Consider the following 25,651-nt stretch of genomic DNA (forward strand, 5'->3'; position numbering starts at 1 on the left):
AATGACAGGGCTTCCCCCCTCCCAATGCATCTTAGAATGTAGTGGGAGGGGCTGAAGGCCCTGATTGGCTCAAAATGGTGATTTTGAGCCAATCAGGGCCTTCAGCCCCTCCCACTGTATCCCAAGATGCAATGGTAGGGGGAAACGCCGTCATTTGCAGCACGCTGCCCTGTAGGCAGGAGGGAGTAGGCTTCCCTCCTGTCGTTTTCTCATCAGAAGGTATTGGGGTGTGTGTGGGGGGGGGTTGGGGATGTGGGGGGGGGGCCAGGAATGTTGGGGGGATATGGGGGCAGAGATGTAAGGGGAGGTTGGGGGACGTCTGGGATGTCATGGGAAGGAGTGTAGGGCTCTGCGGCTCAGCTGATCCTGGCAGGAGGAATCCCCATCAGCTGAGCCAGGAATCCCTGAACCAGCTCAGCTGATGAAGATTCATCTGCCGTGATCAGCTGATGGGAAGCCTACTGGTTTTTGGGTTGTTGGTTTTTTTTTTTCGCTCTTTGGGTAGTGGGAGGAGGTTATGACCACTTGGGGAGTAAGGAGAGGTCATGCCTTAAATCCTCTAATGATCTTCTTGTCAGTTTGGGCACCTTTGTGGAACTTAGACGCAACTGAAACAGGTCTAACTGCTGGCGTTTAAGTTCCCTGTAGCAAAGCTTTGATTATGGCTGCAGTACATCCAGGTTGAAGCGCACTCAATTCCCGCCAATAACATATCTCCCAACAAGCCCCTTTGATCTCTGGAATGCTGCTGCATGTCTAGAAAGTTGGTTTTGATTATTGGCACTTGGATGTCCCTACTATTAGGACATCCAAGTGCCGACTTAAGCTGGTTTTTGGATGTTTTAAAGTTTTGATTATTAGCTCCTTACTGTATATACTTTGAAAAGAGAATATGCTCAGTGCTGTATTTATTAAGAGTCCTAGTCAATGATGGGATGGGACTGTTGAATCAGTTGCTCCCATTAATGAAGATGTATGGTGTATTTTGATGCATGTGTGGGTTTGGCCAGTTTTGGCCTTAAATGAAATTTGTCATTGATGCAACGTGTATGGTATATGTATTTTGATTTGATATGTAATTATGTAATAGTGTGTCTCTGAAGTGTTTTGTACGATAAATGTAAATCTTATTTTATATGTTAATGTGTAACTCGTCCTGTATAAAGTCGGGTAAGAAATAAACAAACAAACATATAATAAAGATGAGTATTTTTGTTTTCTTGTTGCCTTATTTCTGATGCTAGGTTAGAGTTAGATGTTATTTGTTCGTATCACTGCAACCTTTCCTTAAAGACTCTTTTATGAGCCATGTTTTTGAATACTCCTTGGATTAATCAGATTTATTCTAAAAATACTTAATCAAAATTAGGACCGCCCACTACCTGCCCAAAAGATCACCCTTTGCTTGACATCGGTGTAACATACAGATATACTTCAGAACTATCTGTGACCAATATCTCCAAAGTAAGTAAAGTGTAAGATTTGCTGACCCTGCCATAAAGAGCAGTGTAGGCTACCTGAGGTTTATCCTCTCTGCTGGAGTCAATAGGATCTGGGCACATTATGACAATGAAATACTCAGGTCCCTGTCCACCATGGCTAGAGATGAAAATTATGTGTTGCTTGGGCAAACCTTCTTGGTGTTCAAGGATTTCACACCCAAATTACTGAAACAATAAGCAAAAACTCTTCTCTATCACTATAGTGCTGGTGTCACATACTTTTAGTGTAAGAACCAATAAATGCTGTGGATCTCACAGTGAAATGCACTCAAACAAAGGTACAGTTTTATGAAGATCCAGTAAATTCTATAGTATTAGATACATGATTGCCAAAACTAGAACAAAGAAGATAACGTCCCATTCTTAATGCAAGGATGCTCCACATAAAGGATTATTATATGAAATCAAAAAGTAATTTGCAGGGTGTCGATCAACACGGTGCATTAGAATAACTTTGTAAAAAAAAAAAAATAAAAATAAATCCAGCTCTTCAGTGCTTTTTTGTTTGTTTGTTTTACATTCATCCATCACTGTCCTATTTGCTCTACTAATAAAAATGTGAAAGGAAGGTCCTTGCCCTTGACTTGTATTGCTGGTACTGCCCGCATGGGAGGTAATGGAATGTGTTCCAGAGCAGTTCACATTGTAGGCTGTAGGAACTCTGAAGTGAAAACTGCTTCTGCATAGTCCTCACAAACATCCTGCAGCTCTGCAGCCACATCGCACAGTGCTCCTTCCAGAAGGTCTTCTGCAAGACTAAAGGGCAAAAAAATAATGCAATTTATATGTCAAAAGCATTTTTAAACCCTTTATTCCAGATAATGCAAAAAGACATGCCTGAGTAATACATTTGATCTACCAGACTCCCACAAGCACAGACAATAAAACAGCAGTATCGGCTCACAGTTACTATGTCCTCATTCATTTCATTACTTTGAAATGCACTTGAAGCAAATCTAAGATACACTGCATAGTTTGATATTTTTACCTTATGAAGCAGCAGTACATTTGGGTTGAAATTTTCACTGGCTGACAGACAGCTATATTTGAGCAACTCAATGATTTACTTTTTCACAATTATAAACTTATATTAAACCAATAGCCTTGAGACTAGAGCTTAGAGAAGAGTCTGTCTGCTACCAATTAATTCAATACATTAGAGGAAAATTGAACAATGTCTGAAATATGAAGAAAAAAAGAACAAACCCATTATTTCTGGCATTGTTTGATGAGGCAGTTATTCTTCATACGTTGGAAAGTAAGACAAAGACTTAGAATAAACAGACAAATAGCATTTCCGCATGTGCTCTGATTCAAAGAGGATGCATTCAGTTAATTGGGGGTGCCACCCTTGCAGAGGTATCCTCTATCTCCCTCATTCTATAACATGAGCAGCACAGATCATAGAATACTAGCATTTATGTGCGTGATTGTTATACTATAGGTTTGCATGTGTTAGTTGGACACCAAGTGGTATTCTAAAGTCTTAGTGTGCAACTTGCATAGCTTGCAAATTCTAAAGCTCCCACAATTACACACATCTGATATAGAATGCTGTCATTTACGCACCAAAAAGAGATTAGGTTCTTACCTTGATAATATCTTTTCCAGTTGATAGGATGGTATGGCATACTGAATTACTGGGTTATCCATCTGTGCTCACGAGCACATTGCAGAAGATGTCAATCACAGCTTTTCAACTCCTCCTCCTCCTCCTCCTCCGTGGTCTCTGCTGCCCCCTTCAGTTTGTATCAAAGCTAGCGACAGCCCTACAGAAGACAACAGAAGGAGGGATACAAGGAATTCCCCAAAAATGTGTTTCTGATCTGCTCGGGTAAGTTAAAACAATCAATGAAAAAACAGTAATGTAGTTAAAACATTAACAAGGCTCAAAGAGGAACAATGAATTAAAAAATACAAGCAAGAAACAAACAGACTGACCATTTATGGAACCCAACCATTCCTCCCTTATAAACATATATACAGTCTCTTCCTAATCCAACAGTCTGATTGACAGTAAAATCTTAGTTATGAAGCTGACCATTAAGCTTGAGACAGAAAGCAGGCACATCAGATAAATTGCTGGGCAGAGGGTTCAGCATACCATTCCTATCTACTTGAAAAGATATTATCAAGGTAAGAACCTAATCTTTTTCCAGTACAATAGGGATTGTATGATGAACTATAGCAGGGCTTCTCCAAGCAGGCAAAGCAGTCCTGTAAAGCTGTATTAAAAATCCACAAACAAACTGAAAAAGTACACCGCAAAACAATAATGTATCAAAGAACAGATCAGACACACCTTCATGCTCACCTGCGGAATGAAGAATTGGAGGGGGCAGCAGAGACTAGGGAGGAGAAGGAGCTGAAAAGCTGTGATTGACATCTTCTGCAGTATGCTTGAAAGATTGATAACCATTTGATTCAGCATACCATCCCTATTGCACTGGAAACTGCTTTAGGTGTAAGAATGTATGCCTCCCATAGATGTGACGTAAGTGGGCATGCCTAAATCTTGGCACATAAATGCCAACTTAAGCTAGAATTCTATAATGGACGTTAGGTGCCCAGATTCTGTTACAGAATTCACACTTAGCACCCAACATTATGGGGGCACTTTATAAAATGAAAGGCAGTACAGGCAGTCCCTGTTTTACTAACATCTGACTTATGTTGGAATTGCACTTATGAATGGGGGGTCCTCATTAAATCTTCTGTGCCCAAAACACCTCCTCTCCCTCCTTCCTGAGTCCCAATGCACACCTCTCTCTCCCTCCCTCCATTCTGTGTCCCAGGTTCGCACCCCCTCCTGCAGGTGTTTGCCTTCTTCTGGCTGGCTGGCTCCCTCCTCCTTCCAACGTCAGAGGGAAGGCTTCCGGATCAGCCGTAGGAGTTGCTGCCTGCGGCTTTTGTCAAGAGAAACAACCTCAGCTGGAAAGAGGAGGGAGCCAGCCAGAAGGTGGTAAACACCCGCGGGAGGGGGGACACAGAATGGATGGAGGAAGGGAGAGAGAGGGGCACGTTGGGACTCAGGAGGGAGGGAGCACAATCTTGGCCAAAGGATGGAAGGAAGGAGGGAGGGGGCATGAACTTGGGCCACAGGATTGAAGAATGGAGTGAGTGAAAGATGCTGAGGATGGGGAGGGAATAGAAAGGGAGAATTAGGTATCTCAGTGAGAGGGAAAGAGAGATGCACATAGGGAAATGAAGAAAGAGAATTGTTGGGCACAGGGAGGGAGAGAATTATTGGACATGGTAGGTGGGAGAAGAGTGAGGTAGAGATGCATGAGGAAGAGAGAGATGAGAGGGAGAAATGCTGGATGTGGTGGTGGAATAGTGAGATGGATGGGGATGCAAGAGGGGCCTCAAAGGAGGTGGGAAGAATACTAGGATCCAAGTTACATACAAATTCAACTTAAGAACGGTTTATAAAATGGAACCTGTTCTTAACCAGGGGTCTGCCTGCATATTAAAATTTTGTAAATAAAATAAATATACCCCTATTTGCTAGTTTTCAACAGAAGAAACAGCCATAAGGCATTTGTTAAAGCCCATATATCATGTATACGTATAGTATATGCAATATATTCTTGTACGGCTTATCCCTTTATTAGTTCCTATTCCTTTCCCATTAGAGTATCAAAATTCAATACATTCTATTTTCTTTGATCAAAACACATTTGTCCATATTCAGGAACTGACAGCAGGTTTTGTTTTTTTTCTTCTAAATATATTCTGGTGTTAGCACTGGCCAATTCTTGTTCAACATCTTTGACAGAACTCTCAACCTCAACCAGCCAAAGCCCGAACTGGGGCTTGAATCTCTCGAGCATCACAGCATTAAGCTCAGTCTAGCAGACTCAAATGCCTGTTTTCTACAAACACTAATGACAGTGTCATTTTTAAACATAATATACTGACATATTACATCCAAAGTCATCAGTCAAACTCTAAAATAAACTGAAAAAGTTCCCCCGGGAAGGGGAGAGGATGGGCTACCAACCGAAGCAAACCAAGATCTGTCAGAGTGGCTGTTACTATGGCAACCGTTATTCCCATACACCCCAATCTCAAATTCTTACACGCTAGCTTCCCTTTCAGAATCACTGAGGTCTCTGCAGTTGGCAGCACCCCTTTTCCTCCGCTGCGGTTGTGTAACATATATTCTTTCCTATAAATCTATTTTCTTTTCTGAAGGATGAGGAGGACCAGTCTAGGTTTGTTTGCAGTACTCAGCAAACGTGGCATATGCTGCCCAAAATACAAAGAAAAGCAGAATGTCCTTCTTTCATCAAAAAGACCACATCACTTAGCATCTCCTGGTACTCTGAATGCAAGAGAGTGCTATTGTGCATGCATGTATGTGAGGCAGTGGGCCTTGAATTGAGAACATAGCAAAATTACAAAAGGTCTCAAAGAGAGGAGACATTTCAAGGAGACACTCATTGCGTTCCCCCAACTATTTCATCTCAATTCAAGCTGCTGAGGAAACATAGTATATTTAATGTAAAAAATATACCAATCTATTTCTTAACTGAGACATAAAAGCCAAGATAAAATTTAACCTTGTTGTGTATAAAACTGCTTAAGCTATCCCAAAAAAACAAAACAACCCATGACAAGAGCAGTCTGTTTGTACAAAATTCATTATCGTTCAAAAACCAAAACACATTTATATTCAGACTGATTCTCCACAGTCAACAAAGCACAATATCCGAAGATGTTATTAAAAGCAAAACAAGCAGAACCTCCCCCCCCCCCCAACCAAAATAGATATTGCCATAATGCTATACTCAATGAATTTCAGCTGGAAGTGGACTCTGGCTCCTCTCTGGGACATTGACTTAAATTTATTGGCATACTCTTGGCTTTTGCCTGCCAGTGACTAGAGGCTATTGCATAGACCCAGATGGTTTGATCCTTGTTTTTTGGCTTAATGAATCCCTTCTACACAATTTTGTTGATCTCTGATGGAGATTTAGGTTTCAATACTATATTATGTATTAAGTTTTAATTTTGGATGTGCCATAAGTAAATCACTTAAATAAACTGTTCTTTTAATATCATTTGTTTTCCTATATAATAAAATCATCCCTCTATTTGCAACACTTCAGGCTTCTTATTGGTTAAAATAAATATTAGGAAATGTGGTTGCCATGGTAATTTGTTGAATGGCCACAAGTCTCATCCAGGCAGAATAAAGGCAGACGCTGCATGAAAGAGGTGTCTACTCCCACCCAAACCTCACCAACTTGTGTTCTCTCACCCCCCCCCCCAATAAAATGATGCTTCAAAGAGCCATGGTGCAAAATCAGGGTCACTTCTACCACTAATTCTCTCCACCTCAACCAACCTAAAGCCAACATTGCAGCAGAAAAAAAATGTCTCATTCTTAGTGGAAGGTCATAGATTTGGGTCATAGCAGTGACAGGTCACTGGTGGAAGGCATTCGGGTTTCAGACTGTGGAGTAGAGAATGACACAGGGCCAAATTTTTTTCCCAACCCCACAGGAACTCCTTTTTCCGTCCTGTCCTGCCTGTCCCTGCCCCATTCCTGCACGCTCTGTCCTTATCTGCACAAGCCTCAAACACCCGAAAATCCTAAGTGTTCGAGGGTTGTGAAAATTCTTTAAACAAATTTAAACCCAATCTTAAAACATTTTTATTTAACGATGCATATCAAATTTGCAGCTAGAAATCGATCATGGGAAAAAATAAATAAATAAACAAAGAACCATTTTTAAGAAGCAATTTCTCTTCTGTTTTACCCTCCCCATCTTCCCTTCCTTTTATTTCTTATTTTTTAAATGTAATTAAAACTTTCCTTCACCCTAGCTTTCCTCAAATCATGCCTTGTTTTGCTTTCACTACCCTTTTTTTTACTTTTTATTAAGATCTTTTAAATTTTTAATATTGTAAACCAGCCAGATACTTGTGATGGTCAGTATATCAAACTAAGAATAAACTTGGATAAACTAGGTGTTGATGCCCCTATATAGGTCATTGGTGAGGTCGCACTTGGAGTATTGTGTTCAGTTTTGGAGGCCATATCTGGTGAAGGATATAAAAAGATTTGAAGCAGTCCAGAGGAAGGACAATAAAAATGGTAAGAGGTTTGAACCAAAAGAAGTATGAGAAGAGACTAGAAGACCTAAATATGTATACTCTGAAGGAGAAGAGGGACAGGGGAGATGTGATACGGACGTTTATATACTTGAAAGGTATTAATATAGAACCAAATATTTTCCAGAGAAGAGAAAATGGTAAAATTAGAGGGCATAATTTGAGGATAAGGGGAGGAAGACTCAGGAGCAATGTTAGGAAATTCTTCTTCAAGGAGAGGGTGGTAGATACCTGGAATGCCCTCCCGAGGGAAATGGTGGAGAGGAAAACGGTGATGGAATTCAAAACAGTGTGGGATAAACATAGAGGATCTCTAATTAGAAACAAAGGATGTAAATTAAAGAACTAAGGCCAATACTGGACAGTCTTGCACGGCCTGTGTCCCATATGTGGCGATTTGATATAGGATGGGCTGAGGAGGGCTTCAAAGGGAACTCCACTAACTTGGAACATGAGGATCTTACTGGCCACTTAATGGTAGATGGTTGGATAGGCTGGAGTAAGCTTGAATGACAACTTCAGCATTTGGGTCATGGGTAGACCAAGTGGACTTTACAGTCTATGATCCAGAAATATCAAAGAAGAGACAAGTTAATTTAATCATGTATTTTTGATGGGTTTAATTAATGGACAGACTGGATGGACCGTTCATTTGCTATTTACTATATATGACCACTATTCAGAAAAACCTGTTGGACAAAGTCTTACCACTGAAAACCTCTCACCAACAAATGGATATGTTTTGCCCAGCCAACAAATCTAGATAAATTAACAAGGGGCCAGGGCACTGTGGGAGCAGAGTTTCAAATTAGCCAGAAAATAGCCATTTGCAGCCTCCATCTAGATAACTATATCCACACATCTTGGTGGAAGACACAGTAAGCCTAAAAGATATCTATATAGCTCTGAGCTGCAAAATATACAGTAGATATATCTTTGAATAGCACATGAATTCATGTCTTCTGAACATTAGTATCATACATTTCACAATCCATTACAAGATTTGTTTATCCAATTTAATATACCATTTAAACAGTACACAATTAAAATAGACCTGGACTTACTTGGTCCTCCTGCGTTCTATACATTCCGTTTGTATTTTGGAACAATCACTGAAAAGCCAGAGAAGACAAGCACTTACCTTTCAGTGATGTGCCAAGGATTGAAGCCCCCTATGGCCTCGTGAGAAGTAAGTCGTAAGTGCCGCCCATATCTATCATTATAATCACGCACACTCTGCATCATCTGCTTGGGGATGGAAAGGAATGTGCAGCCCTTGTTCTGCCATGCCATCTCCAAAGGCAGTGGCCGTGGAAGGTCATATCTATTCTCCAATTCCTCCTCTAGTTCTACAGCTCCACTGAGTACCCTGAAAGACACAAGCCACTGAGAGCATACCTGCAATGGTTTCCATCTCCTTCCCTGCAAGACAGGATAACCATTCTCATAGAAAACCAAATAATTAGCTTAAAAATGTGTGTGTATATGTATGTCTATTTACAGTGGCACCTTGGTTTACAAGCATAATTCGTTCCAGAAGTATGCTCGTAAACCAAGTTACTCGTATATCAAAGCGAGTTTCCCCATAGGAATGAATGGAAACTCGCTTTAATTCGTTCTACCTCCTCCTCTCCTCCCCCCCCCCGAGGCTACCGACGCTGCTCCATCACCCTCTCCCCCCACTCTAACCGACATTGCACCCCCCGAACTGGCATTGCAAACCCCCCCCTTGAACGCCCTCCCATGAGAACTGCATCGCACCCCCATGCTGGAAGCGGTATCCGCCCGCCATCCCAAACATGCTCCTTACCCCATCTGCTGCTTGTGCGAGTGAAAGAAAGCTCCCGCCTCTAGCCTGGGCTGGGCCTTGAGTATCTGCGCATGCTCAAGGCCTTCTGGCTCTCGTTCTCTCGGAGAGAACGAGATGGACAATCTTAGGTAAAATGGGGAACCAAGTATAAGGGGGCCAAACCAAGAATGGATTTGAAACAGAGAAAGGCAAACTTGAACAGCACTCTTGCTTCCAGGGGCAGCCAGTGGAGTTTTTGGTAGTAGGCTATTCTAGGCAGAGAGGTGGAAAGCACAGAATATGAAGTCAGAGATAAGAGCAGCTTGCCCAATGTAAGATGTAATCTTCTCTCTGTTAATATACACAGGAATCTGTACGTTAGATCAATCTGTGCTTGTGAACAGTTGCAGAAAGATGTCAATCACATCTTTCAGCGCCTCCTCCTCACCTCTTCAGTTTTCCTTCTACCAGCGAACTGAGGTGGTGTGTTCTGATCGGCTCTGTTTGGGTTTTATTACTTTTGGGTATTTTTCTTCTGTTTCGTGATGCTTCGGTGCCCAGAGGATCCCATATTTGGAGATAATCTGTCCGAGAGAGGGTGCAGACTCTGCAAGGGTGGGCTGCAGCATGCAGGGCAACGCCCAGGTGTACCTGATGAGCTTTGTACTTCTTCGAGGCTCAGGGCTCATTCCCCTGGGAGCCAACTCGCCTTCGGATTAGAGGCTTGAACGCAGGCTATGAAACCCGTGTGAATCCCTTTGGGTTTCAAGGAGCCGGCTACATTTTAATCTCCCCCATTATGCTGTAAGGATCTGTAGGGGTAGGAGTCCTCAGGTGGAGATCTCCAGTTAGGGACTGATTCCTAAAAGAATTTGAGGCAGAAAGTTCTTTCCACTCAGTCAGGCTGAAGCAAAACTGACAACAGGCAGGTACCAGCACAATGAGTACAGTCTATTGATTCCTTAAGGGAAAAATCAGGAAGATCAGACAAAATTATTTTTAAGGGTTTCTGGGGTTAGAGCTCCTCCAAAACCCCTTTCCCTGAAATTTTTGACCTTCAGGGGAGTGTTTGGCAGCCATCTTAGATTTTAAATGATCTTTTTTTTCTAAAGCCTCCATCTGCCTCAACAAGCATGCAAACTGGACTGGTCTTCTAACTGCCTTACTGGCCTGATGCCAAAGGCTGAAAACCTTCGCCACCACTAGATAGCCATGTGGACGTAACTTGGTGGAGGGACTCAGTTGGTTCCAATCCCGGGCGCACCTCCATGGAGTCACACAGCCTGCGCTCAGATCTACTAATGGATGAACCTGGGGTGAGCAAGCTTCCAAGGGAACGGTCCCTGAGCCCTGATCTGAAAGTGCAGGCTGTCTAGAGGGTTCACTGCCAGGCAGCCAACCTCCTGGAAGCAGACTTTCCGCAAAGTCTGCGATCTCTCGCAATCAAAGCTGTCCCCCCAGGGAACCTCTGCAGCACAAAGGCGTGAATTGCGATCAAAAGATTGAGTTTAAAGAAAAAATAAGCAAGAGAAAAAGACTATCTCCTTCTGTCTGGCTTATAGGAATGCAACTGGATTTCTGAGGGGCACTCCTGAAGTAAGAGGGGAGGGGCTGAAAATATTATGTAAATGAGGCATCCTAGAAATTGTCTAGCAACCTCATATGCATAACCCACTTGTCCAGTAATAGAGCGTGATTGTACAACACCCCATATTACTCTTGGAACACCCATGGGAATTGGCTATGCAACAGATGCACAGAGAATACAATTACCCTACTTCTAATCTTGCAGATTGTGAATGATCAACATTCTACTAATCTCATCAGCTGACAAACTGAAATATAAATATTACATAAGGTCAATGCATTCCAGAGCTTCTATTTCATGAAAATTAAATAGTACATTGCAATTCTTTAGCTGCAAATGGCAACAAAAGAGCACTGCCAGACTATCTTATCAATGACTGTTATATTGAAAGCATTTTGGTATTTAACATTAATACCGCTATGAAATATTAAGCAGTTGTTCTCATAGGATACAACATTTCTAACAGCTCCAAAAGTGCTCAATGCAATGGAAATGCCCAATAATCAACAAGAAGTTCCATACCGAATGAATGGAGCCTACTCTCTGGAAATAGCATATGCGTGCATTGCATTAAAAGAAATCCCCCTGTCTAGATCCACTTCCTGAAAATCTAATGTGAATAGGACACTGAACTTAAAAGTTGGATACACATAAGTTGTCTTTCATTTGGCTAATAGCACATATAGGAAAGTAGTACATCATGCATACAGATGTCAGGGGTCAGGGTCAAGGTCATACAATGATATATAGGCACATTACTTACGCTCCTTCCAAGGGTTTTTCTAAAACAATGGACACCTCTGGGTCTTTATGCTCCACTGTCTTTATAATTCTGATTGGATGAGGAGACACAGGCCTTTTGTCTATGGGTGCATTTTCTCTCTCTTTAAAGTAAAAATAGAAAAAAACCCCAATAATTTTAAGAAACTTCATAATTCCTCTAACCTCTAGAAAACCACCAAACGTTCTCAATTAAGTACAGAATTCCTGTTCAAAATCTACCTCCATCTTTATCTTTGCCTGTACTCTAACTGCCTAATTCTGCTACAGAGAAACAACATTTTAGCAATATTTTAATTTTACTTCTTCTCTTGGCTTTTTCTCCAATTCCTTACCTTGAGTCTCTAAGCCTCATTCTTATTAAGCTCATTTGTATCATGTTGTTCCTTTGTATGTACAGACTACATTTCAGCCCTATGTTCCTCAGCAGGCTCTCTGCTCTGTTCTCTTGTGATTTGGCAGTTCCCAATTTAAAACAGGTCTATTTGACCACCACACAGTCTGGGTCCTGGGACCTTTTCAGTAGCTGGCCTGCTGGACTGGAATAAGCTGCCATTAATACTGAAATTGAGGAGAGACTTGCTGTCCTTTAAGTCAAGGTTGAGGCACTACCTAACTCAGTGAATCGCAAGACACCGGTGAAGAGGCGAGGTGCTGGCTGACTACTTAGAGGACGTACCTCTCGCAGCGAGAGGTATGTCCTGTAGACAGTCAGCCAGCACCTCTCTTCCCCTCTGCACCTCCCCCCCCCCACACACAATAGTAATAGGAGGCTCAGGACTGTGGCTGGACAGCATCTGCGTGTTTAGTGTTTCGTGGCTTCAAAACGTTGTGGCAGACTAACTTAACTGCTGATCTTGATCTGACATGTCATTATTACATTTTTGTTTTTTGATAACTTGTATATATGTTTTTGCCTGTAACCCGCCCTGAGGAAGGGCGCAATATAAATAAAGCTACCATATCATAACCCCTAAATGGGGAAGACAATTTTCAAATTACTTTTTGTGAGAAAAAGGACTTTGGAAAATTGCCCAGCCTTTTACTCTGCTAACATATATAGCGTCCCATGACAAACTTAGTTTTAGCTGCATTAGAAGAAGGCATTCCAAGGGGCATATATAAGTCAGAGGAGGGAAATAAGGTGCATAGACTGCATTTTCAAATTTATCAGTCCATTGTGACAATATGCACAATGGCATTTTTGCATAGTGCATCACAAATCCCACTGCATGAGATGTCAGGGGCAAAGCCATGGATTTGATATGCCACCTTTCTGTGGTACAACCAAAGTGGTTTGCATGTATTACTGTATATACAGGTACTTTCTCTGTCCCTAGTGGGCAACTTGCTTAGGGTCACAAGGGGAATGAAGCCCAGTTCATCCCGAAGGAGAGAAAACTTCTTGAGCTGTGGCTGCATTCAAGCCCTGCGGAGAACTGGAGTGAGAAAGTTAGCCGAGAACCTATCAACAAAGGCAAAGAAGCAGCATATGAGATTAAGAGGCAGTATTTATACATGTATATTGCTATTTGAAAACACAGACATGTACACAAACAGGCATGTCTGTCTGTCATTTTGGAAAGCTACAGGTCTATGTTCACTCAATTAGGTACTATGCCTTGAATCATGCAACACTGAGAAATTAAGGGGGCAACCTCTCTTAACCCTAGTGGAGCTCTGTCCAAAATGGGGACCTTTATTAAACCTAAATATTCCCAGGAGTAGGTGTAAATACAGATGTTGATGCCAGTGTATATAAATGTGCATTCTCTTTCTGAAATGGGGAATGTGCATGCCTTCTTGTATTATGAACATATTCAGGATCTACACATGCAAATGTCGGCTTTCTAAAATTGGGTTTCTACATGTATGCAAATACATCTGCAAATGCTAGTATTTGCATGTGTAGATCATGAAAAGGACTTCCAAAATAGCTGCAACATGTGTTGGTGTGGAATAATGCTGTGCTGCGTGTTATTACATCAGACCGTGTGTGTTATTTCTCCTGGGAAAAATGTCTACAGAAGAAGCAGGAGCAAGTAGCTGTGGATAATTTGACCTGATAGCAATTTTCAAAGTGAACACACACACATTTTGCACTGTGAAAAGTGTGCAATGACCATAAATATATGCAACACATACAACTTTATATTTTATATTTTCCTCCATAATTATTTGTGAAGGGTTTGAGATTTTCCTGGGTGAAAATGAAGCTTTCCTGGGAAGGCCCTCCTCCTACATTAAAGAGGACCTGCCAATCATATGTATTTCAACTGTAAAAAAATGTATCTCAATTTTTCAAAACTTTGTGGGGACCATCTATCCCAGGGATCTTAAAGTCCCTCCTTGAGGGCCGCAATCCAGTTGGGTTTTCAGGATTTCCCCAATGAATATGCATTAAAAGCAGTGCATGCAGATCTCATGCATATTCATTGGGGAAATTCTGAAAACCCGACTGGATTGCGACCCTCAAGGAGGGACTTTTGAGACCCCTGATCTATCCAGCCCAGAGCAAAACAGCATCAATGAATTCCATTGTATCTCACTTCCAAATATGCCAATCAAAGCAGTGTGTGTTCCCTTAGTCAGTATACCAAGCACACAACAAAAGTTTAAAAGAAAGCAGAGGAAATAAAAGCAATAATGCCATTTAAAGTGCTTATTGTAGACATGAATAGCGATCTATTCATGCTCCTTCTGATATTTAAACTCCTCAGTCGGTGTTTCTTGAAAACGCTAACCATAGATTCTAAATCAGAGAGAACATGCAACCATTAAACATGGTGTCTAAAACTATATCCAGATATTCTGTGCTGGGCCTTACCCAGATTTCAACGCTGAATCTCTAGGTATAAGCTGACTGCAATTACTTATCTTATCAGATAAATGCAACTGAGTATCAGGCCCACTATATTTCATTCTGTACGGTTTCGTTGCTTATCAATTTGTAAACACTCTGGGGTAGCATGCTGCATAAAATCTGTAAAGCAAAAAAACATCAAAGTTCTTGTTTCTTCTGTTTATTTTGGTTAAAATGTCACAAAAATATGGAAGAGGAAGGATAAATGTTAACTCAGTTTAAAAAGCTATACAGCCAATACTTTCTACAATGCCCATGCTTATAGCCGGAACTCATGTCAATTCTCTTCTAAGAACCCAAGCTCTGATTCCCAGCCCTGGCTTCTGCTCCTCAGAGATGGCATGGCATAATACTCATTATCTAACAGTGACACCAATTGGTTAGAGGAATAATCCATAAGTAATCTTGAGAGAACTGCAGTTTCTGGCTTTTGACCGATGATTTTCACTGAATGGCTGAGTTAAGCAGATTTGATGCTTCTCCAAAAGGGGGATAAACCCACAGGAGGTACTAATTAAGGTTCATATTTGCCCCAGCAGACATTGAACTCCATTTAAATTGGAGCTAAAGTACCAGAGGCAAAAGTTAATAGCAACCCCCCAACCCCCCCCCCCCCTCCAATAATCTAGAACCATGGCACATCTCTGTGAGAAATCAAGTATAATGTGCTGGTAATTTGAACCAACTAATTTCTGTGGGGGTGCTCCAATTCCCTTTTACCTGCCTGGCACCACTCCTGCTGCCCTATGATTGGAATCACTTGGGGGTCAGCAAGTTCTGAAAAATTACAGGGCCCTGCACAGTTCACATATAGTTGTAACAGCATCAGGAAGGTAAAAGGGAACTGAAAGTCCTCAGTACAGGATAATGGGAGTTGATATTCCGCTGGTGGCGCAGAGCGTTTTGCCGACTTTTGCTGACGTCATGCCCAGAAATTCAATGCTAGGTCACATCCAGGCTTTGGCACTGAATTTCCGGTTTCCAGAGCTAGCTACATCATAGTTGGTTAAGTTCTATATTTAGCACTTAACTGTCTATGGGGCACTGCACTGATTTTTATGTAGACCTGATTTTTATGGCAACCATGGCTGGTCAAGTGTTCAATACTGGCACATTACCAGCCAAGAGTTGGCTCTGTGCTCTGCTTTGGATAAAGGCAAAATACAAATAAATCAATCTAAATGCCCTCAAAATATTTGTTATTTATATACTACTTTTATACTTTTTTGGACAAATAAATAGGCTTAATAAGAACGAGGCTGAGACTCAAGGTAAGGAATTAGAGAAAAAAAAGCCAAGAGAAGAAGTAAAATTAAAATATTACAAAAATGTTATTTCTCTGTAGCAGAATTAGGATGTTCGAGTACAGGTTTACATTAATCGGATGCTCAAAGTTTTTCCCCATCTGCCCCGGTGAGCTCACAATCTAATTATAGTTCCATGAGGGCAAGGAGGGTGAAGTGACTTGCCCAGGATCACATGGAGTGGCACTGGGATTGAACTCAGAACGTCAGGGTCTAACCACCAGACCACTCTTCCCAGCTGGTTTTGCTGTAAGCTCTAACCAGTTGCTTTCAGCAGTAGTTAAATCGCTTTGAATATTGACCTCATAGAAAGCATTCTGTTTTTACTGATACATCCTAAAAAATAGAAATGGTTTTATTGCTGGGCTGGGTGGGGGCTTTGGCCCCACATAGTTGTAATTCTGTTTTGGAATCCACTACTAACATGCAGATCCATCTTTGGTTCATACAAACAATAATATGATCTTGTTTTTTTAAAGAAGCTGTGAAAGGCACAAACAAACCAACCTTTTTCTTCATTTACCCAAAACTCAGGACCTGCATACACAATTTGGTTAACTCGTCTTCGAACTGACTCCTGATATCTCTTTAAAAAAAAGAAATTAAAAAAAGTCATTTTATATTTCTTTCTAAAAAGAAAACATATATTGCCTATTTGACATCAGTCATTTTGTATGAACAAATATGTACTATACAAATTATGTATTATACAAATAACCAACCCTACTAAGCCTGTCACATTTGGATGAATAAATTACATTCCTCTTCTTAACACTTGCTGAGAGCAGTGAATTGTCTTAACAATGCATAATACATGCTGGCAGTCTAAATTTTCACATATGCCTTTCATAACAGTATAAATTAGATGCTATGGTAGTGTTGCTACAGTTATATAAATTTGGGACTTTACATCCTGACACCCAGTTCTTGGGGATTTGAAACATTTGTTTGATGTCAAAATGTTTTGGGTTTTTTCTTTAAATCAGATTCTTGGGCTTTATATACATGCCTTGCTGGAGAGCTTCCAGATTTTCCATGCTTAGCTTATAAGCTGAAGAACATTTACACTGCGATCATCAGTGCAGTGAACATGGATTTTGACCTGCATAGTAACAGGAATTGATATTCATAGTGATTTAACTGGCCATCTCTTGGCTGGCTAAATTGCTTGTGTGGGGGGTATCCACTGACTCCTGCTACGGACAACATTGCCACTCTGGATTATTTTAACAGCTCACCCCAGTTCTGAGGTCATTTAAACTTAGCTTTAATTGGATTCCATCCTTTTTATGTACATGTCTCCCTCCGTATTCGCAGTATCAGCAATCGCGGTTTCAATTATTTGTGGTTTTAGCTTGCTGGCTCCTCCCTCCAAATTAAATCAGCTTGCATAGAGAAATCGCCGATTCCAAGCGTTTACTGAGAAAATCGCCGATTCAAAGCACTTTCTTCACCGTGTTTTGCCTCTCCTTCAGGAACAGGCCAGGTCTCCCACCATGTTATTCGCAGTTTCACCACATTCACGATGGTTTTTAATAGAAAATAACATATGAAAAAATTATTCACGTTTATTTTGTATTCGTGGATCCGTTAATCCCCTATCACAGCGAATATGGAGGGAGAAGTGTATAGGATTGAGCGCTATGATTCTGCAACTGGATCTTAGTAGCGCATTTGATTTAGTCGATCATTAAATTTTATTAAGATGTTTAGAGTCAATTGGTGTTTCCGGACAAGTTCTTTTTTTTTTTTCCAAAATCTTTATTCATTTTTATATCTCACAACAAGTGAACAATAATATAACATTCCGGACAAGTTCTAAAATGGTTTAGTGGCTCTCGCTGAAGTTAGAAGGGAAAAGATTCCGTAGAAACGTAAGGAAGTTTTTCTTCACCCAGAGAGTGGTAGAAACCTGGAATGCTCTTCCGGAGGCTGTTATAGGGGAAAACACCCTCCAGGGATTTAAGACAAGATTGGATAAGTTCCTTCTGGAACAGAACATACGCAAGTAAGGCTAGACTCTAATAGGGCACTGGTCTTTGACCTAACGGCTGCCGCGTGAGCGGACTGCTGGGCGCGAGCGCGATGAACCACTGGTCTGACCCAGCAGCGGCAAATCTTATGTTCTTATTTAGCGGCATAACCCGAGATAGTGCCGCTGAATATCAGCACTAACCGCTAACCTGAAAACCAATTTTGTGGGTGGTCTGGGGATGGATTCAGCACTTATGTGGTTAACTGTTGATATTCAGCTCTTAACTTAACAATATTACATTTAACTGGATAAGAGATATTTTGCTTGCATAAACTCAGATATGTTTATGCTTATTGAAAGTTTTATACTGCTACTAATGACTTGGGAGTCAATTCACTGCAGTTTACATGAGCTTCTGTAATGGTGCCACAGCCCGGACATGGCAAGGCACTGAATATCCGGACATAATGCTGGTGACAACCAAAAAAATGCAGACCCCCACAGTAATGATGATTTATAAAGACCAAAATGGCCCATCCAGCTTTCCCTGGTGACATTCATACATACAAATTCAGGATGAGGTCAACGATTAAACTATTTAAAGGGAGCAATTTTCAAACGAATTTATCAATACTAACTTTATATCAACCTGTAAAATACAGATATACTGTACACACCTAATTGTGGATTTAAAATATAATAATAAATTAAAGTATTATAATGAATAATTTACACTTTTCCCAATTTTAATACTCATGTGGATTTGGGGAGGGGAGGGGGATTATTGGTTTTCCACTAATAATATATTTATGAATGACATAAGATATTATTTTCACGTAGTATCTTTTAGTTGTATATGAATTTGGGAGGGGGGTGGGGGTTAAATCTTCTTGTATGATATTGTAGATTTTCAAGTAATGTTGTACTATAATTGTTTGATATTTACTGTACACTTGATGTAAGTTATAAAATGAATAAAGAAATCTAAAAAAAAAAAAAAAAAAAAGAGATTATGTCCTTACCTATATATCATCCTTTCCAGTAGATAGGTGTGTCATTCTAGACAAGTGGGTTATCTCCCCATGGTTGCAGAAGGAATCCACTCTGGATTTTTTCTGTATCTCTCCTACTTCACTGTGAGCTCTACTGCCCCCTGCAGTTAGTACCCAAGCACGCAAGAGCTCCATCTACTTATGTGAAGGATTAAAATGGGACATCTGGATGGCCTCTGAGCATGTGTGGATGTGATGATGTCATGTGCATATGTGGACACCCTCCAAATGTGGCCCCAAGCTCAGGCAGAGTTGGGGTCTTTCCTACCACCTCCAGCCAGTGCCAAAAGAACCTACAGCAGCTTGCAACAGGATCTTCTAACCCTGGACCACCATTACCTGTGGTTGGACCGAGACTGATGTGATTTCCACCTGTGAGGACCCCCCCCCCCCTTTGCCACCAGAGAAGCACCATCCAACAGGGGGGGGGAGGGGAGGGGTGGAATGAGGGGGAGGGAAAGAGAAGAGATGAACTTTGTGTGGGGGCAGGGCTAAGGCAAGATGGGGTGGGGCTGGGCAACGTAACATGTCCTCTTTTTTATCTTACAAAATATGGTAACCCTACTCAAAAAAAGCCAGTTTTAAGTTTAGCACCAACTGATTCTTTTTAGCAGCATAGTGATAATTTACTGCTGCTGAAAATTAGCAGTTAGCCTTAATAGGTAATTTAACTGGCCTGGAGCTGTTTCAGGCTACATAAATTGCTTTCAATATCAACCCTCTAGATTTCAATTTTTGAATTGCTTGGGGCTCCAAGGGCAGCAGAAATACAGTTTAGAGATTAACTCTTTTACATTTTAGGAGTAGAATCATAGCACATTCCTTACTCTAATTTAATTCACGATTGGTTTTATGTCTTGGGAAATATGCCATGAGGCATTTCACTTGACAGCAGGCAGGTTTCAAGACCCTGGAATTCTATTTTAATATGCTTACTTCCATTTCTTCCAATCTTTGTATCATCATCTCCAAGTTTGGGCTGTACTGAAAAGCAATAGCTTCGTTGTTCAACTTCTTGAAGCGTTCCATGTTCCAGAGTTCTCGAGCAGTGTCTTCTAGCACATCATTCGATGGCATTTCACTCACCACATCTGTATTTGCTGTAACCTATAGGGGCAAAAAATAATGAAATAAAAGATCTACTCTTAAGGTAACAACTGTGTAAAATAAAAACTTGAGGTTAAAAAAACCTGAATAATTTTAAATTGAAAAGAAACTGAAGATAAGGGGATTGAGGGTTACAGATAAAAGAAGAGGTAGGTTACAGAATTGGACAGGAAACACATTACAGGTCATGGACCTGACGGGCCGCCGTGGGAGCAGACCGCTGGGCGCGATGGACCAATGGTCTGACCCAGTGGTGGCAACTTCTTATGTTCTTAAGAAGAGAGAGAGAAAGATTCATAAGAGAGCGTGGCACAGTTGTTAAACCTACAACCTCAGTGCCCTGAGGTTGTGGGTTCAAGCCCATGCTGCTCCTTGTGACCCTGGGCAGGTCACTCGGTCCCCATGTTGCCCCAAGTACATTGTGAGCCCAAGGAAAAATGCTCGAATACCTGAATGACTTCATATAAACCGTTCGAGTTCCCTTGGGAGAACGGTATAGAAAATTGAATGAATGAATAAATAAATAAGCACGCTAAATACAGGTGATTGATGCTTTAGTCACATTTCATCAGCACAGCTGCTGATGATGTATGGATCTATCTGCACACTTGTCAAAGGCTCTCTCTGTTAATAGATTTGACTGCAATTTGACACAAGGATCTCCGACTGAGATGCCTACTTTTTTGCCAAATTTTAGCCAAATCTGTCAAGGGAGGAGGGGGAAAGAATCTTCCAATTGATATGCTTGAATAATGAAGCCATTCAACTTTCAAGTTTATTAAAGTTTTTGATTAATCGCTTAATCATACTTCAAAGCGATGAACATACATAAAAAACAATTAAAATTACAATATTAAAAGTAATACATTATTTAAACATAAACATTAAAATAAACTAGACTATATACAAACTTAAAAAACAAGAACAAAAAGGCGAAGGGGATTTGAACTACAAATTATTATAGAAAACGTGGTCGGGTAAAAACACAAGGTTAGGAATTTAAGATGCATGGTCAAATACAACATTATTAATAAATTCAAGATTAAGAATTATTGCTCAAAAGCATCTTTGAAAAGGAATGTTTTAAATTAGTCTTAAATTTATCAATATTATGTTCTTCTCTTAAATAAATTGGAAGAGAATTCCAGATTTGTGGGGCAGTAACGGAAAAGATAAATTGTCGTCTAGTGTTGATGATCTTGAGAGAAGGAATTGTCAGTAAATGTTGTTCGTTTGACCGCAATGTTCTGTTTGAGGAGTAAGGAATCAGTGATTTAAAAATAAATGCGGGTGTTTTAAAAAGTATTGATTTAAAAGTGAGTAGGAAGCAGGAGCAGATGCAATCCAAAGCATAAATTACATGAAGATTAAGAACCATGTCTTCTTTGTTAACAGGTTACCGTATTTTCACGTAGATAACGCGCACCCGTGTAAAACGCGCACACGGGTATAGCATGCGAGAAACACAAATTTATGTACAGTAATTTTTATATACCGCGCACACCCGCATGCTGCCCGACTCTCCTTTCGCCCGCCCCGACTCTCCTCTGGCCACCCCGACTCTCCTCTCCCCCTTGAAGTCCTGTCCCCACCCTGAAAGCCTGATGCCCCCCCCCCCGACGTCCGATTCCCCCCCCCCCCCGCAGGACTGCTCACACCCCCACCCCGAAGGACCGCTCGCACACACACGCACCTCCACCCCGAAGGACCGCTCGCACGCACTCCCAACCGCACCCCCACCCTGAAGGACCGCTGCACCCTCACAGCCTCCCGACCCCCCCATCATGTAGAAGCTCCTACCGATGTCCTGATGCTTCCTCTTGGCGGTCCCGACTCCCCGACACAATCGGGGCAAGAGGGAGCTCAAGCCCTCTTGCCCCAGCCAACCGCAGCACCCCCGACACGATCGGGGCAAGAGGGAGCCCAAGCCCTCTTGCCCCGCCGACTCCCCAACTCCCCGACAATATCGGGCCAGGAGGGAGCCCAAGTCCTCCTGGCCCTGGCGACCCCCCCCCCCACTAGTTGTTCGGGCCAGGAGGGAACCCAAACCATGCCTCCTCTTTTTTTAGTCACTCTGTCTCTGTGGTATAATTTGTATCCCGGTAGCACCGTGTGCCAGCCATTTTCCTCAGTCCATCATGTTTCCTTGATGCCGATGATGTCAACGTTATCTTTTTGTGCCACAGCTTCTAATTCACCCATCTTATTTCTAAGGCTCCTTGCATTCATATACATACACTTGAGTTTGCAGCATGTTCCCAAAGGGGATAGAGAAGGAGGAGCAGACACTGGATGAAGTGGGGCGGGGCGAGAGGAGAACAGACGCTGAAGGGAAGTGAGGAGGAGAGAGAGGGGGAACACATACTAGATGGAAGAAGGGGATAAAGAAAAAAGGGCACATGCTGGATATGGGGGGGAAGAGAATAGAGTTAGTGAGATACTGGAAAGGGTGAGGGAAAGAGGTGGCAAGCTGTAGGTAGACACAATGAAAGGGAAATTGAGGACTGTAAAGTAAGAAAGTAGACAAGAGGTAGAAAACAAATTGAGAAGGAAGAGTAGAAAAGAAAAGAGAGAGGAGAGAAAGATACCAAAGCATCTGAAGGGAGGAAAAAAGGAGAAAGATGCTAAAAACCACCTGGGGAACGGAGTGAGAAATGGGAGTGAGAGATGGAAGGGAAGAAGACAGAGATGCCAGACTATGGGGGGAGCAAGATGAAAGGGAGAGGCAGACAGTTTTGTGGTACAGGCATAGCAATAGAGCAGATACTATATGGAAGAGGCAGAGAGAAGGCAGACAGTGGATGGAAGAGAATGAGGAAAAGATGAGGAAAGCAGAAACCAGACAACAAATTTCAATTTCTATTCTTGCTTTAGGATAAAGCAGTATTGTAGCTGTGTTGATAAATGTTTATGAACAAAGTCCTGCCAGCTGAAAATCTCTATCTCTAGTTCTGCAGCCAGAGCTTTGATTTATAAAATGACAATTGTACAGAACATTGCTTCTTTTTATACTTTAATAAAATAAGTTCTGTATAAAACTATTCAAAGCGTGTGCAGATGGGATTAGATGTTTGTGGGGACGGGGTGGGATGGAAACAGTATACTGGGCTTGATGGACCTTCGGTCTGTCCCAGTATGGCAATTCTTATGTTCTTAGTTATAGTATAGGATTGATTACCCTAGTTTTTCTCTTTTTGATATTTTCCATTATTCTTTGTGAAACTGCTTCTTTCTTAACGAGGACTTGTTGGATTACTTATAAAAAGAATGTTCTTTTTTTTCTATTTCCTGATGTTCCAGACTCATATACTTTCTTTTGGTACTGTGTATTGACATTTAATAATAATAATAATAAAAAAAAGAGAGTATCATGTCATGCACAAAAATGATTGCAGAAAGTTAATTACAATCAATTGCGCTACCTGTTCATTGTCCCTGTGAGTTCTCAGCTGATTCTGGGGTGTCACTCTTGCTGGAGAGGATAGATCAGACCTAAACAGACAAAGCAAAATACACATAAATAGTCATGGAAGTAAAAGATTACACAAGAAACCAGTCTCACTCTTTTGCATTTTAAATTGTTTGGTTCTTATAGAGGCAGTTTTTAACGATGAAAAATATAAATTAAAAATATTTTTTGATACTATGGCTATACCACAGAAGTTAACTAAAAATGATTTTTTTTCTTTTCAAATTTACATAAAAAATTAAAAATAATGTTTTATATGGGTGCTGTCATATAAATTGTTTATTCCTCCACTTTGCGATCTTTATCCCTTTCATAATGGAAATGTGATGCTAACAATTCATATTTCAGGACACAAAAATGTATCTTCTCAACAATCTGTTGAGGGAAAAAAAAAAAAAAAAAATCATACTCTCTTTCTGTCCCAGGGCAATGAAAAACCGGAGTCAAGTCCTCAGAGTGCCAAATTTAGATAAATCGAAGGGATAGGACAAGCAAGAAGAAAAGCAGTCCCTACAGACATGGTGGCTATGAAGCTGCATGTCAAGATGGTGGTCTTACTTTTACCTCATTGAACAAATGGAACTGTAGAGCTGCTTTTCCTAAAAAAAAGCAGACATGCAACAGGCAAAACCAGGCCAGGAATGAACTTGCAAAATAAAAATAACTACACGTAATATAAAATAAAGTAATAAAATCAAATTACAGACGTAAACTATATACAGTCAGATCTAGTAGCAGAAGTCCTTGCTTTTCCCTGCCAATGAAAATTTTGGGTGTACAGCTTAAAATAAAAAATGCCCATCACTGAGTGCGAAGTATTCCCTGCAGTTCAGAGACAATGGAAGTCAGCTCAGTAAACATTCATTGTTCCCTTAGGTGTGAAAAGCATCAATGGATTTTCAGACCTGCGTAACTATACTATGCTCAAACTTAGCTAAGAAGATCTTGGTATTATACCCAAGGTGGACACTTTCTACTCTTAGAAAATGCTTAAAAATGAATACTGTACTTCAAATCTGTAACAACTCCATGGTAAAATTCTGCATCAACTAAGGTGTTAGATCTGACCCCAAGAGAGACAAGTAGACCTTGTCAAAGACTATGAGTACATCATGCAACTGGTTCTGAAGTTTTTGCCCTACATTAAGGAACACATGGATGGGCATGATTTGATAGGTCAAGGTAGGCAGGGATTTGGTTGGGGTAGGCAGGGGTTCAGTCAGGAGAGGTCCTGCTTCACCAGCTTGTTTAATTTCTTTGAGGGTGTGAGTGAACATGTGGATGGCTGAAGTAGTGTATCTAGATTTTCGGAGAGCTTTTGACAGGGTTCCTTATGGGAGACTCCTGAGAAGATTAAAGAGTCAGTGTTCTGTTGTGGACTGGTAATTGGTTACTGGACAGTAAACAGATGGTAGGGCTAAATAGCCATTTTTCTCAATGAAGGAGGAGAAATAGTGGAGTGCCTTAGGAATCTGTACTGGAACTGGTGCTATTTTACATTTATATATGATCTGGAAATTGGAATAAGTAGGGTGATTAAATCTGAAGATGATACTAAATATATATATATTTTAGCTACATCTGTATATACACCTGATATGTTGTTTATACATAATTGATTACTCACTTATGTTTTCTAAATCTTCTGTTAATATGAAGAATTTTTCCATCACTGTGTGAATACATATATTTTTTACCTTTTGTTTTTTTATTTTCTGGTAGTCCAGGTTCTTATTTTATTTCCCTTATTTAATTTATCTCTTTTATATACTGTATAGTACATTTGTATGGTCATGCATTTATTGATGTGGTTGAGTTGACATGTTTTTATAGATACATATGTAAATTATTATTAAAAATGCTTTTTTATAGGCTCCTGAAGCAGGCCATTTAAGCCTAAACATGTACTTGTCGATCTACTGCACAAATAAAGCAGAGTTCTGGAATAAAAAGAATACACTTGTGTTTTGAAAGTCTCCACTATTTGCTTGTTCAATTCTGGTTGCCATATCTCAAAAAAAAGAGAACAGAATTCGAAAAGGTTCAAAGAAGAGCAAATAAAATGATAAAGGGGATAGAATTCCTCTTGCATTAGGTTA

General features: G+C 40.8%; 1 protein-coding gene across 5 annotated transcripts in view; it reads right to left on the reverse strand.

The window, feature by feature from the left end:
• Window positions 1-865: 865 nt before the first annotated feature.
• KIAA0753 (KIAA0753 ortholog) overlaps window positions 866-25,651 on the reverse strand; it is a 71,577-nt gene continuing 46,791 nt past the window's right edge. For 3 of the 5 annotated variants that reach the window (XM_033922014.1, XM_033922016.1, XM_033922017.1), the window contains 6 exons: window positions 23,506-23,575; window positions 19,913-20,083; window positions 16,457-16,535; window positions 11,766-11,886; window positions 8,767-8,994; window positions 2,122-2,258 (listed from right to left, as the gene is read on the reverse strand). In XM_033922014.1, coding sequence (XP_033777905.1) covers window positions 2,141-2,258; window positions 8,767-8,994; window positions 11,766-11,886; window positions 16,457-16,535; window positions 19,913-20,083; window positions 23,506-23,575 — 787 coding nt within the window. In that variant the 3' untranslated portion in view covers window positions 2,122-2,140. Of the gene's footprint in view, window positions 2,259-8,766; window positions 8,995-11,765; window positions 11,887-16,456; window positions 16,536-19,912; window positions 20,084-23,505; window positions 23,576-25,651 lie in introns of all 5 variants that reach the window. The other 2 variants (XM_033922013.1, XM_033922015.1) reach the window with 2 other exon arrangements.

This window comes from Geotrypetes seraphini, chromosome 15 (genome assembly GCF_902459505.1).
Source record: "Geotrypetes seraphini chromosome 15, aGeoSer1.1, whole genome shotgun sequence".
NCBI classification, from domain to species: Eukaryota; Metazoa; Chordata; class Amphibia; order Gymnophiona; family Dermophiidae; genus Geotrypetes; species Geotrypetes seraphini.